Here is a 15,663-nt window from a genome sequence, read left to right on the forward strand (position 1 = left end):
ATCCTGCATCCTGACCTGTTTGTATTCATAGGTTATTTTTTAGCTCACTCCAAATAGTCCACCCAAAAAACTATCCTCTCCAAGAGGTGCTATTTGGAGTTATTTCGTGTGGGGCCCACTGATACTCTCACTCTCTCTTATGGAAAAGTGGCAGCTCAATGATTAGAAAAGTGCTTTACGAGCCAAATAGCCTTTAGATCCAAACAACTCAATGGCTATATCATTGAAGGGTTATTTTCTTGGGCTAAACTTTAGCCCTCAAAATAACTCTTAGCTATTTCTCCAAACAGGGCCAAAATGTTGTTGTTTTTATCTTGAATTCCTGTTGGCCCTGCACAAAGGAGGAATTAACATGTGCCACGCTATTTAGGTCCTCATTAGTTACGTAATGAGCATGAGACCCCTGTAACCGAGAAATAATTAATATGTATGCGTCACAGTATTCCATAATCGCGCAGAATAAAATCGTCAAGTTGTGCAGTAAAAAGCTACTATATAGTAGACCAGTGCGCTCTAGACATCGTGACAGATCGAATTTGCAGGAGCGTCGTCGTCCTTTTCCTTTGAACGGCTCATCATAAGGACTATGCCTATGCGTGTGTGCTGCTATTCAGTTTTTTCTTTTTATCACCTAGTACATGAATTTGTACGTGTAGCTGTGTTAACAAACAGACAGTGCATGCAGTATATTGTAACGAAGAAAGCTTAAACAACCTAACCGTGACCTTAGACCTATACATTCCTCTAAAGCGATGATCACCCACTCTTTCTATCCCCGCGGTGAGAAAAAGTAGATCAGCAAGCCAAATGCAGCATTGCTTAGTGCTCCCAAAGTAAAGCACTCGACCCACCTAAAGCACACACACACATACACAGTCATGCATCATCACACACACTAGCAAGCACACGAGATAATAGAGAAAGAAGAAAAGATGGCCATGGCGCCATGCCATCTAAAGAGAGAAAGAGAGACAAGTGCTAATAATAATAATCCAGTAGTAGTAATTCTAATCGCAATCACTCGCCCGTTGCCAGTCAGACCAGGGCCCACTCCTACGCAGCAGTAGATCAAGCAAAGCGGCCCGGCCAGGCGGCCGTTGCCAATCCCCACTCCCCAGAACGTTCAAAAAGCCGCCCCCTTCCTTTTTCCCGCACTCGCCTCGCTTTGCTTGCTTCGCCTCCTCTCCTCTCCCCCTCCGTTCGCTTCCTCCTCCCACCAATCCCCAGTCAGCACCCGCGATCGATCGACCGATCCCCAGAAAGCAAAAGCCGCCCGCCCGCCCGCCTCGATCTGCAGCGGGAAAGCGGAAAAGCTTAGCGGCGAAGGCGAAAGCCAAAGCGGGCGGGAGCCGCGGCCCCCGATAAAAGCCGCGCGATCGCGACGCGATGGCGCCGCCGCCGCAGTGGCCTCCCTCCTCCACCCGCCGCGCGGAAGGATGGAGCTCGAGATCGTCGAGGTGGGCCCGTCCAGCCGCCCGCTGCGCTACGCCCCGCGCCAGCTGGAGCCGTGGCACGCCCCGCCGCCTCCGCCTCCTCCCCCTCCTCCGCCGCCGCACCACCACCAGCAGCATGGGGGAGCCGGGGACGCGGCGGGGGCGCCCGCGGCGCAGCAGTTCGACAGCGAGAAGCTCCCGCAGACGCTCGTCTCCGAGATCCGCCCCTTCCTGCGCGCCGCCAACCAGGTCGAGGCCGAGAACCCGCGCGTCGCCTACCTGTGTGAGTGCCCGCCCGCCCGCGCGATCGATCGCGCGCTGCCTGCTCCCCGTACCCTTTTTCCTCTTACGTTTCTTGCCGTCGAGAGCTTCGGCGCGCGCCAACTGTTCGTGGAAATGCGCGGCGAAGGAAGCTAGCCGGCGGCCTCACCTTGGCGCGAGGTGGACATCCGGGTGCTGCAAGCGTATCTGCGATGGTTTGGGTGCTTGGTTGGTTGGTGCCACGTCTTGTCTGATCCTGATCCCTCGGTTCGAGCTGTTGTTTCGGATACGGGGCCAGAGAGAATATTCCTGGTGGTTTTGGTGCCATACCGTGATACCGATACTACTCCCTGTCTCTGTTTGTCCTGGAGTCAATGACGCTGGAAGATGCTACTTGGTGACCATGAATTTCTCCTTGCTTAACTCAACAACCATGGTTGCTTTGTGCCTGATGGTCCACCTTGCCTACAGCGACAGAGATGCTATTTCAGGTACAACTAGTGCCTTGGTCCTTGAAGATTCTGCGAGGGGGAAAGCGTGTGTTTGGAGGTTTCAGAGCACATCATCACCTGGAATATCCCGTGATCCCCCCCCCCTTTTGTGGTGTGGAATTGGATTTTAAATACTAAGGCTGGATATTTCTCCGAAGAGAATCATGGGTCAATTGTCTACTGTCAGTGGCTCAACCAAAGATTCTCCTGCAGAGAACATTCCTCTGGCCTCTCTGCTCCATGTAATCTCACTTGCTTAACAAGAGCAGTCTGTTGGAGGCCTTGAAAGTAGAGTTTGTTGCATCAGCATGCAAGCCACATCACCTCAGTTTGTGCTGCAGTGGGTCAGCTATCCCCATCGGATAGTGCAACGAGTTTGAAAAGATAACTGGAAACTCTTAGCTCATGAAGTGCCAGTCACCCCTTTCTTCACTCTATTGGAACACATAAACACAATGATCGAATGGACGTCACAAACCAACTTGAGTGTTGCTTAGAATAATTATTTTCGTATTTGTATGAATCTTTAATGCAGGTTTTCTTTTGCCAGGTCGTTTCCACGCGTTTGAAAAGGCTCATACAATGGATCGACTTTCGACAGGGAGGGGTGTTAGGCAATTTAAAACCACACTTCTTCAGAGACTTGAGCAGGTGCAGACACTATGCGGAGGAATGACATTTTTATAATATAATTACGTTGTTAGATTTGGATGGTCAACTTTGAAAGCAGCACATATGCGTATAACATCTTCAAAATCTTATGTAGGCAAATTTCTAGAGCACTCAGAATCTCTGATATATGCTGTTAGTCAAAGAGCTTTGTTGATTATGGATGCCCCTAATATTGGATGTAATTATAAAACAGGATGAGAGAAGCACCAAATCGAAGATGACACAAAAAAGTGATGCCCGAGAGATGAAATTATTCTATGAGAAGTAAGATTATTCCTCAAATACGTATCATCACTTGGCACTTTCTCATTCTGCATTGTCAAATCCCAGTCTCAATACTAAAATCTAACTCTCACTCTGTATTCTGCACTTTTTTGATAGGAAAAAGCAAGCTAATGCACATGAACTCTTGCCTGTCCTGGCAGAAGTGCTGAAGGCTCTTCTCAGTGGGACTGGCCTGGAGGTTGTGATTTTTTTGACAAAATGGGATTATTGTCTATGATACTGTTTTCTATTTAACACTTTCATAAAATTTCAGAACCTTGTTGCTGGTGAAGATTTTACAGACAGGTCAGGCTTATTACGATATAACATTCTTCCACTCCATCCTAAATTTAGTCAAAGACCAATTATGCTTCTCCCAGAGGTTTGCCATTTTTTTCTACTCAAAAATCAAATTTTGTCCTGCACCCTACTATGTGTGATACTGCAATTCTAGTATTTTTCTGATAATATGGCTTTACATCTTCACTTTTTGGGTATGGCATAATGGCTCGTGCTCCTGGATTCCTTTACACAGTTTGTGATTCATTTACACAGTGTGAAGGGCATGATCTGATTGGTGTTTGCAACGACAATGACCAATACGTTTTTCCAGAATACGCTTGCTGTACAATTATAGTGGCGGTTGGGTTTTCTGTAATTCTAACAGCTCAAGCTGTACAATAATGCTTCCTTTGAAATAAATTCCCTTTACTTTGTTAGTGAATTAGTAAGATTGCCTTCTGTGCTGCAAGCAATAGTTATATTTTTAGTTATATGATATAAATCAGCATGCATAAAGTTTGTTAGAATATTCTCTTATACAGGTCAGAGTCGCTTTCTCTGCGGTGTTTAATGTTCGCAGTCTTCCATCAGCGACCATGAAAGATGACAAAAATCATACAGATATTCTTAGATGGCTGCAAAGTTGGTTTGGATTCCAGGTATGAGTTATTTAGTTTCATGCGAAATGCTTCAGTTAGTATGGCTGGTATTTTCTCTTGTACTACGGCTAGATAATTTGGCTTGCTTTTTCTTTGGTTAGACAGGAAATGTTGCCAACCAAAGGGAGCATTTAATTCTATTGCTTGCAAATATGCATGCTCGATTAAATCCCAAGCCATCCTCTGCTCAAATGGTACCCGTACATGACTTTTTTTATTTATCTATTTTTAATGAGAATGCCATTTTCATATATCTCCTTTCAGCTTAGTTCTATTTATGTATCTTTAATGAGAATGCCATTTTCATATATCTCCTTTCAGCTTGATGACAGAGCAGTAGATGAATTGTTGGCAAAAACATTTGAGAACTATCTGACCTGGTGCAAGTTTTTGGGGCGAAAAAGCAACATATGGTAAAATGTTGCACTGCATCAATTGAAAGCAAATACCATTTCCTGCACTCAACTGTTTGTGTTGCACCTTCAGGTTGCCCTCTGTGAAGCAGGAAATTCAGCAACATAAACTTTTGTACATAGCTCTTTATCTCCTCATATGGGGAGAAGCATCAAATTTAAGACTGATGCCAGAATGCTTATGCTACATTTTTCACCATGTAAGTAATAAAAAACATTTATGCCTCTGATACTTTTGTCGTGCTTCTGCTGTGTTGATGATTTAAACCATTTATGGCGCTCTATTTATCTTGGCACCATTTCGGGAATTTTATTATTTGACTGTAGTTTTTCTGGTCACATAAATTTCCATTGCCAGGAAATAAAAGGCATCCTATAAACGCTTTTACCAGAATGATCTATCCTTTTTTAGCAGTATCCTTTCACGTTAATTAGTTTACTTTTTAAGAATAAAACCTATGTGTTTCACTACAAGTGGGTTTCAGTGAGGTCAACCAAAATTGTTTATTCTTTTGCTTGCATCCTTACTATAAATAAATAATAGGTTGTAATTTGTGCTTGATCTGTTTCCAGTACTGTAATAAAATCAATGTTCCATATGCATTTCCTCTTTTTTCTTTTTCCCCTTTTGAGGTAAATGAGATGGGAGGTTCTTTAGTATTATACCTCATTCGGATACAGCTATGTAGATGCAATCAATCTCATTTCATGTTATGATGTTAACTTCTCATGGCTAGCTGCTTTAGTTAGGAGGGAATAAAAATATTCTGAAGTGGTTTGGCATAAAGTCTAAACCAAGACAAAATAATATGCCAATATGAGATACTGAAAGTCATTAGTGGATACATGTATATAGTCACTGATAAGAAAACCGCTGGAGTTGGCCAGACTTTTAGTCCATAGCATCACATTAAGGTCACAGGTTTTTGAATTACAACTTGGTTAATTCTTACTGATCCATAGTAACTTCTGTTATTTTATTGAGTAAAATAAAAAACAAATCAGTGCCTAAAATTCCCCTACAGAACGAACAGATTTTCGTAGAAGACACAAATATGAACAGTACTGGAATGGTTTGTGCTTTAACAATCAAATTTTGATTCAAGGTTGGCAGATGACGACGGGCAGGATTTCTTTACCTTTTCTAGTAAAATATCAATGTTTGCTAAGATTTTGCCTTTCTTAGTGATATTATCAAAACATGAAGTTTATTAACTTGTTTATATTATTCTCCAAATAGTATATCTGGGTATTGCATTTTTTTATTGCTAAATACTTTAGCCCTCAGTGGACTTGTGGCTACTTTTTTGTTTCAGATGTCATATGAGCTATATGGAGTGCTCTCTGGAGCTGTAAGCTTAATTACTGGGGAAAAAGTCCGACCTGCATATGGAGGAGATGATGAATCATTTCTTAACAATGTAGTGAAGCCAATTTATGATGTTATATTTCAGGTCTACAATATCTTCTTTTGAACCTTTAATACACAGAGCTTTGAAGTTTGTATTTACAAATGATTGCCTTTCCCTTTTTAATGAAGGAAGCACAAAAGAACAAGAATGGAGCATCTGATCACTCAACATGGAGAAACTATGATGACCTTAATGAATTCTTTTGGTTAGATACCATACTTTTGTGTTGTATAGCTTTTAATTAAAAAATGTACTAAATATTTTTACAATGCAGGTCTACCGATTGCTTTAAGCTTGGTTGGCCCATGCGCCCTAACAATGATTTCTTTTTGATATCAGATGCGACTAAGAACTCTCAGGTTTCCTTTGACAAACAGTTACTGTGCCTTCATGCATGCTCTTGATTTCTATTTTATCTTTTTACTGCCAGTTCTACTTCTTTGTTGAAGTTCATTTGTTCAAATGATAAATAGGTATTCTGTCTTGGGCTAAGAAATGAAGTTTGGTAGTGGTGCCAATATAGCCTTCTGATCAGGTCTTTTGGAATCAAGCAAGAATAAACCCAGATACCCATGAAATCTCACGTCCGCCTCTATATTCTCTACCATCATGCCTCACCCTGTTTCTCTCTGCAAAGCCTCCTTTTCTTTCCTTTGATACTATCTGCTGCTGCTCCCTTAATTCCCTTCCTGCCCTTCCTACCTTCTCCCTAACATTAATCCACAACTACTGAAAATGTAAGCACATTTTTCAGCTTCAATCAAGGTGTCATAAAAATCCACAGCTTATTAAATCACAAGGAAGAACCCCAAATATTTGGTCAAATGGAAAATGGAAGTATGTTTGAGATAACTGATGCGCAAGTTAGTTAGCTATTCAACCAAAATCATTAGTGTATAGATTATATTTCTCAAGGGCTTCTTGAAACTTGGTTCATCTTGTGGATGCTTGAGTGGCCCATTTGTGCTTCTAGTCCATATTGTGATTTAAGTTGAGGCTGAGTAGTATATAAACCTAAGGGAGCCAAGTAGCAACTTCCATTTAAACCTTTGAAATGAAGCTTGGATTTAAAAGCTTGAATGCTATCTATGTGTAGTTTCTTTAATGCAGAGACAGGCTGTAGCACGCTTGCATGCTAGGGCATTATCTACAGCATGAACTGATTGAGACTTGCAGTTCAGATATATAGCTATATGGAGATATTCAACATTTCCCTTCTTGATGGAGTTCTTTCTCTTATCCTTACAAATGTTAAATTCTCATATTGTTTAGATTCTTTGTGGATCAAGATTATCAAGGGTGCCACATGGCATTGAAAGTTGTGCTAGCTGTATTCCACTAGTGTCTGTAGACACATCACACCAAAATGAGCAGCAAAATTCCCAACTGCCTCATGAGTCATCATCCACAGAAAACTATCTTAATCTAGGAGCCGAACAAAGACAACAGGTAACAGTTATTTCAAAAATGATCATCCTAAAAAATATGTAATATTTGATTCATATAACCAGGTTTATTACTTATTTATGCACAGAGCAATTTATTTACTGAAGTTGAGAAAAAGGCTTAATAGTTATGTATATTTTGTTGCATAGATTACTCACAAACTCATGGTAAAGGCCGGAGGTCAGCTTGACCAAGGCCGCTTGATTGAATTGGAAATGCAAGGGATAGAATTCCAGTTACAAGAGGGGAGGGGATGCTCTGCTTATATAGCAGGAGCTCACCCACTAAAGTGCTTAAAGTAAAAAACAGTCAAGGCTCTTCAACTTGGAAGCCAAGGCAAGTCTAAACAATAGGCTAATTGCATAATTAAAATACAAACACTAGGCTTATAGGCCATCAATCTCCCCCTAAGCCTAGTGCTGAGTGATCTGCTCCAGCCCGATCTTCTTCCTCATCTCCTGGAACTTGGTCTTGCCCAGAGACTTGGTGAGGATGTCGGGCTGCTGATCAGTAGTGGGGATGTGATCAGCCTTGATACTCCCATTTTCCAGGCAGTCCCTGATGAAGTGATACTTGATCCGGATGTGCTTGCTCCTCCCATGGAAAATGGGGTTCTTGGCCAGAGCTAAGGCAGACTTGCTGTCCACCTTGAGCTCCACCACATCCGCCTTGCTGCCCCGCAGCTCGCCGAGCAGCCTGGACAGCCACGGCGATGTACTCTGCTTCACAGCTGGACAACGCAACCACCTTCTGCTTGGTGGATTGCCAGCAGACCAAGCAGCCACCGAGGAAGAATATGGTTCCGCTGGTGCTCTTGCTTGTGTCGACGTCGCTGGCGAGGTCGCTGTTGCAGTAGCCGATGAAGCGCATCGCACCAGGGGAACGCTTGTAGTGCAGGCCGTAGTCCAGCATCCCCGCGATGTAGCACAGGACCCGCTTGATGGCCTGCAAGTGCTCCGCCGTCGGCCGCTCCACGAATCGGCTCACGTACCCGACCGCGAACGCCAGGTCCGGCCGGGTGTGAACGAGGTAGCGGAGACTGCCCACCAGCCGGCGATAGTGAGTGGGATCAACCTCCTCTGCTTCAATGTCGCGGCTGAGCTTGAGCTTCTCCTCCATTGGCGTGTGGACGGGGTTGCAGCCCTCCATGCCGCCGAGCTCCAGAATGCGCTTGGCGTAGTGAGCTTGACGAAGCGTGATGCCGCTGGAGTCCTGGCGCACCTCGAAGCCGAGGTAGAAGCTCAACAGCCCGAGGTCGCTCATGTCGAACCACTGTTTCATGGCCGCCTTGAATTTCTCCACCTCCTCTGCATCCGCGCCGGCGATGATGAGGTCGTCGACGTAGACCCCAACCAGCAGGACAGAGCGCCCGCCGCCCCGCTGGTACATCGCCACCTCGTGCGCGCTCTGCTGGAAGCCCATCTCCTTGAGCATAGCATCCAGCTTTGTGTTCCAGGCCCGCGGCGCCTGCCTGAGCCCGTACAATGCCTTGCGTAGGCGGTACACCTTGCCTTCTTCTCCTGGGACGGCGAAGCCGGGTGGCTACCGCACGTACTCCTCCTCCTTGAGATCCCCATTGAGGAAGGCGGACTTCACGTCCATGTGATGCACGCCCCATCCTTCTTGGGCCGCCAGCGCGAGGACACGGACGGACTCTGTGGCAGTACCGCCCGAATTAATCCGGCTCAAGTGCGCTAACCATCACCATAACGGTAATCCTGGCTAACACGCACTTCAAACGGAGAAATCCGACAGTCCAGTCGGGTAAAGTCCCGATAAAACCACCTGAGCTGCATTCGAAACCCAAAGCTTACATATAACTCACACGAAGGTGAGTCCAGAGAGTACAACATTTCACAAATTCTTACATCACATAGTCTTAACTTAAAATATTACAAACCGAGTTGGAAATCTTAAAAGGGTACTTGAAATTCAAATTGAAAGTAGTTCAGAGTTCAACTGCAGCGGAAATAAAACGAGTTCTAAACGACGATACAAGATGTCATGATGAAGCCCGTACATGACATCACTTGGCATTGTCATCGCCGGCCGGAGTCGTGTCCCAATCCACCGACCAACCAGGTGGTAAAACACACGGCCAAGTCAAGCTAGCTACCTTATCTTCAAACGAAACACCTGAAAACAAAGTTGAGCCACAAGCAAGGCTGAGTATACTAATACTCAGCAAGGCTTACCCGACTAAGGGTATACTTAGCCCTTAACCTAGACATGCAAGGCTTTTGGCTGGACGGGTTTGTTTCGCCGAAAAGCAACTGAGAGTGAATCCTTAATTTCGAATTTTAGCTTCAATATTCTAGTTCAATTAACCCTTCTAAGTGAGCATCTATCCAATAGCATACATGGTGGAAAACAATTATTTTTCATCATTCAACCATATTCATCATCCTCATTGTTCCATTTCTTACTCTATGTGGCAAAAGGGTTAAGCAGTCTCAATATCCGTGAGAGGCGGACGATTCGAATCGAGTTTGTTAACCTGGCCAGGCGGACCTAAACACACGCATGGGAACAGAGTCACCCACGCAACAGTTCCCTTCAATTCCCGATTCACGGAACAGGCCCACCGCCCTCAAGTACAGCAGCACGACGACTCTGTACTCGCCATTAGCTAGATGTGAACAAGTTCAAGACGGTGGGGAGTATGTTCCGGCCTCGGTTCAATCCAGTACTTAAGCTTACCGATTACCATATTCTCGGCATGTGGTTAGTACGTTCAAAAGCTTAACCACCACTACCACACACTGCGGCCTTATCCATTTTTCACTAAACAGACGGGGTACCTCAAGTACCACAACCCCGCCCGTGAGCCTTATAGTTGCAGTATGTAGTGGACATTCAATTCCTATAATTCTCGCGAGTGACAGGAAATCACTCGACTTCTACCGAACCATTAGCCTAGCCAACTAGCGACCTAAACCATCTAGTGTTCAAGCATAGGTACCTAGGATCATGCAACTAAGGTTTCAATCAACTCCTGTAAACGTAAATGCACAAGTATATAGAAATATAAGTAGTTGCATAAATCTACAGTAGATAGGACATGCTCCGGGGCTTGCCTTGCTAAGCAAAGTTAGCCTTGGGCTCTTCCGAACTTTGGTTCGGGTCTTCGGCGGCTTCAGTTAGATTAGCTTGGGCTTCACTCTGCTCACTCTCGGACTCCGGCACCAGCTCGTACGTACCGTCGGCGAGAGTAGTCGAATCTACACGAGATGCATATGCATGAGTTTACGTGATAATCTCAATTCATGATTTAATTCACTATAAAGTTGTAAACCAACACAACTCCAGTTAAGTTGGAGATTATGTTCTCTTTATTGGGCAATCGTTTATAGAGTACTATCTAACATGATTTTATTCATAAAAGGACTAGGAGTTTGTTGTCTTTCGTTTTCTTGATATGAAGAAATGGTATTTTTCTTAATTAACACTATACTAACCTGTAACGCCATAACTAGTGTTACATATACTTTCTGGTACTGAAATTTTTATGCAAGGTACAAATCTGAGTAACATGCCTACTGTGAAATTTTTAGCTAATTCCATTGAGCATATTAATTATTAAAAAGACATTAAACAGCTACTACTAGGAGCAAGATTCATTTATACAGAACAAACCACACAAGTAAAGATGCTATAATTTTTACTGAGGCTTCCTACTCTTACGTGGCGTCTACTGTTAATTTTTCAGATTTTATGGAGCAGTAAAAAGAGCATGAAAAATAGAGAAACATATAGCTGTATGGATCAAAACTAATTTCCATAGGCTGTCACACTAATTTATAGAGGCTCAAACTTTACCAGAAGGATTTAGTACTCTAATAGAAGCTCTAGTAAAAATATGAGATTTTTCTAATGAAGTAAACTAGGGTTTTTGATTTACAAAATTTATTCATGAATAAATCAAAAGGACTAGTTATACATTACTAAAAATTCCCAAAATTTTTATGTAGCATCTAGAAACTAAAGTAAGGCTTATGTAAAAATTTCAGCTCAGGAAAACTAAAATAGAACCCTGTGTATTTAATTCTATTTAACATAGGCATAAACCAAGATCTAATGAAACATATATCTAGATTTGTCAAAATGTCATTAAATTTTTACAGTAAGCTACTAATCTAGGTTATAGTACACTGTCCAAAAACTAGCCTTAGTTCATGAATACAACAGGAGATACATTTGTGTGCTATTTAATCTAATCTTTATCCTAGATTAAAATAGAAGCATAATATGAACATGTGACTGTAACAAAAGTTGTAGGTTTTGATCTAAGGATTCCAAAACATTTTAGTTTGCATTTTTCTGATTTTTCTACGATTTTATATGGAATTTACAAGTTTGCTGTTTTTTTTTAAAAACAAAAGAAAAAGGAAACGAACTCTTGCATTTAGGCCCCTGGAAGTTTGTTTCTTCTCACTAGAGGTCCCTGGCGGAGGGAACAGAACAGGGGAGGGTCGAGCGGCCGTTTTCCGGCGAGGTTCGGCCCCGGCGGCGAGGGGAAAGTTGGGGAGGAGCTAGAGGAGACCGAGCTCTACCCGTTTGTGGGCTCAAACGAGGTTGGGGATGGCCGGAGGGGTGCTCCCCGCGGGAGCAGTGGGCGGCGGCGACGGCAGGCCGCGGCGGCGGCGCTCCGGCGAGGGGAAACGGCAGTGGGGTGGTCTGGGAGCTTCACCAAGCCATGGAGAAGCTAGCTAGGGGGCTTGCTCGGGTGGAGGAGGGCCGGAAGGGAGAGCTCCGCGGTGGAGCTTGGGCGGCGGCCATGGGGTGCCGCGGCGGCAGTGGTCTGGTGGCTCTGGGCGGTGGCAAGCGGTTCGGGGAGCACCGGTGGAGGCCAAGGAAGCTAAGTACGGGGTCGTTTGGGCGCGAGGAAGGGTGGAGGAGGGGGCTCCGCGTTGCTAAGGGGAGAGGCGACGGCAATGGTGGGCACCGGCGATGGCGTGCGCGTTCCGGCTTCTGGGCGCGCGAGCAGGGGCTTGCCTCGGCTTTTAGGGGCGAGCATGGTGAAGGAGGAGGGGATGGGCGCGGGCAGGGAGGTCGGGCAGCTCGGGCAGCGGCCACGGCGCTTGGCCGGACGCTGCTGTCGCCGAGCGTGGCGTGCGCGGTGCAGCGGGAAGTCCGCGAGGGCAGCATGCGCGCTCGAGTGGGGGTGATGGCGTGGCGCAGCGAGGCAGCGGCGCGGTGGCAGCTGTGACGCGGTGGCGTGGCCAGGCGGCGAGGCAGCAATGCAGCGGCAGCGGCGCAGCGCGCGCGGGCGTGCGCGCTCGAGTAGCTCAGCGTGAGCAGAGAAGCGAGGGAGAGAGAGAGAAGAGAGAGAAAGAGAGAAAAGTCAGAGAGTTGACTTTAAAGTTTCTCAAAATTTTTAATTGAAACTTCAAAAACTTTGAATACGAAAGTTGTTCAAAATGTCGAAATCTCCAACTTTTGTTTCAGGCATTTCCCCATTTGAGGTTTCGTTTGAAAGTTACAAATTCAAATTTAAATGCAAAAGAAAATTACCCTATACACATTGTTTTTCGAATTTTTCTCCAAATTTGGTGTGCTAACTTAAAAATCTTTGAACATGAAAGTTGTTTGTTATATGAAACTCTACAACTTTGGTTTTGGGCAAAAGTTTAGTTGAGCTATGGTTTGAAAATTATTTTTAAAGCATGTTGATAAAGATTTGAATTATTTCATCATTTCATGTGACCACTTTAAAATTTGAATTTGATTTTTCTTGCAAAAATTTTAAACATCACCTAGGGTGTATATCATTGCCTTCTATTTGTCATTTCATGGTGAGGGTGAAAAATACATGAGCATTCTATTCTACACATATCTTGCACCCATACACCTAGATACCCATACATACACATGCATTTGTAAACATACCAGAAATGCATTATTTAATTTAATCTTGACGATTATGCATGATGTTATGTTTAGTATTTTATGTTTAGTGTTTTAAACACCCGGAGTGTTACAGCCTACCCCCCTTAAAAAGAATCTCGTCCCGAGATTCGGGTGAGTAAAATTAGAGGGGAACGTGCATGTGCCTTGGAGTGAGATTGGGGAAGCACAAAAATTTTGGTTTAGGTAACTTCCAGTGTCACACGTGGCTTCGTCTTCGGTATGGTGACTCATGTGGATCTTATATGTACATAATTGAATAGTTGCACTGGCACATGCGTAGCATGGAAAACAACAAGATCAACTCTACTACTACTTGAGGCATTTTTAACCCGAGATCTTATTATGTGGCATAAGCAAGGTTTTCTCAAGACATTCTTGCTCAAAGTTGCTTTTATTTTAATGGAGTTGATATTTATTTTGAGAAAAATAATGTATTATGGAAATGCCAACATGCCACGAGATCGATGATACAATGCATGGATGCGATGACCGATGCATTTATGAAATTATGCACATGGCGTGTTGCATTGGTTATGATGTGCCGGTCATGATGCATGTCTGATGGTGCACGTGTTGGAATGCATGTTAGCAACCGTGGGAGTCATGCAGGTGCTCCTTATTATTTTTATTTTGACCCGAATTAGAACCCAAGTCAACCCATTATGCAGGTTGCGAAAAATAGTATGTCGCGGAGTTGCTATCGCGGACTATGATACCAGCGCGCACCTAGTGACACAAGCGTATGGCTGTAGCGCATACGAGGCCCTAGGTTCCGTCGCGGCACCATATGTCAGTGACAAACACCACGACAAGATGAAAATATAGCAACCCAATAATGTGCATGGCCAGGAAGGAAAATAGAGCCAGGTGATAATAAGAAGTCCTTCCGAGATGCATATGATGTTAATGGAGACAGAGCCCCAAAAATGCAGGTGATTTGGCAATGGCAATGCCACAACCATGCATGTAATGATCCTACATGATATTCTCGTATTTGTATGCACCATTTTTAGTTTTCAACAGAATTATATGAGCAAGAAGAGCAACTGAGATTTCCTGTAACTCATCCGAGGGAGGCACCTTTACTCATCTTCGAAATACTAACTAAGGAGCTAGGTGGGTTGGATAGGAGAACGTACCCTTCCTTTCTGGTGTACCTTCAGGAAGATCGGCAAGTGTGGTGACTTTGACCCTTCGTTGCATAATAGTCCGTCTCATGTTCTTATTCTTGTTGCTCTGTATAGAATCTTGACCCTGTTTTGGTCGTCTAGGCTGGGAGCAGTCTCGAGCAAAGTGGTTAGGATTCCCACAATTGAAGCAACATTTCATCTTTCTTGAACCACCAGGCGGTTTGTTAACTAAGGATGTACTGGCAGGCACACCTACTGAACCTTTCTTGGGCGTAGTGCACCTGGCAAGGTCCATCGTTTCCCGGACAGGCGAGCGAGTTCTTGCTCTTAGGACGGTGTTGGTGTTAATAGTGTTGCTAGTCCGCCGTCTACCACGTGGAACGAATTTTGTGCATGTAATTTCCCATCCAGCCAAGTCTATGTCACTTGGGCCATGCTTGAGAGTCCGACACGTTAGTTGGTGATCCTTAAGCTTCATCGGAAGTCGTGATGGTGGCATTAGAGAGTCGGAGACAACATCCTTTGTCTCCGTTATCTCCTCATTGAGCTCTTGATAGCCTACAACCTGAGGTTGGTGGACATTGTGCTCCTCCGGTTGAAAGTGTTGTTGCAGCAGGAATTGACCAATCGCTACCTGTCCCTGGACAAGCTGTCGAAGCAGAACAGTCTGGACATCCATGAATTCAGCCAGGTTGCACGGTGGCAGTGGCGGTGTGGGCTGTTCATTACCACTAGCACTTCCTAAGCCTTCAGGGGTATCGTGTATCCCTGGATCCATCTGCAATGTGCAAATTTTTCCTTAGACGGGGTCGGTCATCTGAAGTAATGATATGGTGTGTGATATGGGGAGATAGGTGAACAGATTATGAACAGTGCACTAACGTAGCCATAACTCAAGGAGTTGATGTCCAAAATTTCTCAAATTTTAACAACAGGTAGTAGACAAGTTTTGGAGTAAATTTCTCCTCGTGCACTTCTGCATATAAGGTCCTTGATATATCTAATAAGTCGCATCTCTCTAGATACGGTAGAAAAGACAGATTTCTAGATAGACCTCGATCGAGAGAAAAGAATCGTGCTGAGATGCAAACCTTAATATTCCCAACTAATCCAAATCCATTTCTATTGGCTTTTTGTTTATGATCAGGATGCATGCAGGTCCTATTCGTCCTCACAAGGAAAACAATTGCCAAATAGCTTTGGACTTACGGGGTTAGCACCGGTGGCATGGCACAATTTTACGTCTCTCCCTATATATATATTTCTAGCCGAGTTCTAACCGTTCTTAAC

At 44.3% G+C, this 15,663-nt stretch overlaps 1 protein-coding gene across 6 annotated transcripts in view; it reads left to right on the plus strand.

Annotated features, from left to right (window-relative positions):
- Positions 1-1,140: 1,140 nt before the first annotated feature.
- The window catches only part of LOC120695969 (putative callose synthase 8), a 41,379-nt gene continuing 26,856 nt past the window's right edge, over positions 1,141-15,663 (plus strand). Inside the window, exons 1-13 of one of the 6 annotated variants that reach the window (XM_039979161.1) lie at positions 1,141-1,716; positions 2,736-2,836; positions 3,051-3,121; positions 3,239-3,320; positions 3,396-3,503; positions 3,946-4,062; positions 4,164-4,256; positions 4,384-4,475; positions 4,549-4,675; positions 5,792-5,929; positions 6,016-6,092; positions 6,162-6,246; positions 7,160-7,336. In XM_039979161.1, the coding sequence (XP_039835095.1) occupies positions 1,437-1,716; positions 2,736-2,836; positions 3,051-3,121; positions 3,239-3,320; positions 3,396-3,503; positions 3,946-4,062; positions 4,164-4,256; positions 4,384-4,475; positions 4,549-4,675; positions 5,792-5,929; positions 6,016-6,092; positions 6,162-6,246; positions 7,160-7,336 (1,548 nt within the window). In that variant the 5' untranslated portion in view covers positions 1,141-1,436. Of the gene's footprint in view, positions 1,717-2,735; positions 2,837-3,050; positions 3,122-3,238; positions 3,321-3,395; positions 3,504-3,945; positions 4,063-4,163; positions 4,257-4,383; positions 4,476-4,548; positions 4,676-5,791; positions 5,930-6,015; positions 6,093-6,161; positions 6,247-7,159; positions 7,337-15,663 lie in introns of those variants that run through there. The other 5 variants (XM_039979167.1, XM_039979171.1, XM_039979175.1 and 2 more) reach the window with 5 other exon arrangements.

The sequence above is a fragment of the Panicum virgatum genome, chromosome 1K (assembly GCF_016808335.1).
Source record: "Panicum virgatum strain AP13 chromosome 1K, P.virgatum_v5, whole genome shotgun sequence".
Taxonomy (NCBI): domain Eukaryota; kingdom Viridiplantae; phylum Streptophyta; class Magnoliopsida; order Poales; family Poaceae; genus Panicum; species Panicum virgatum.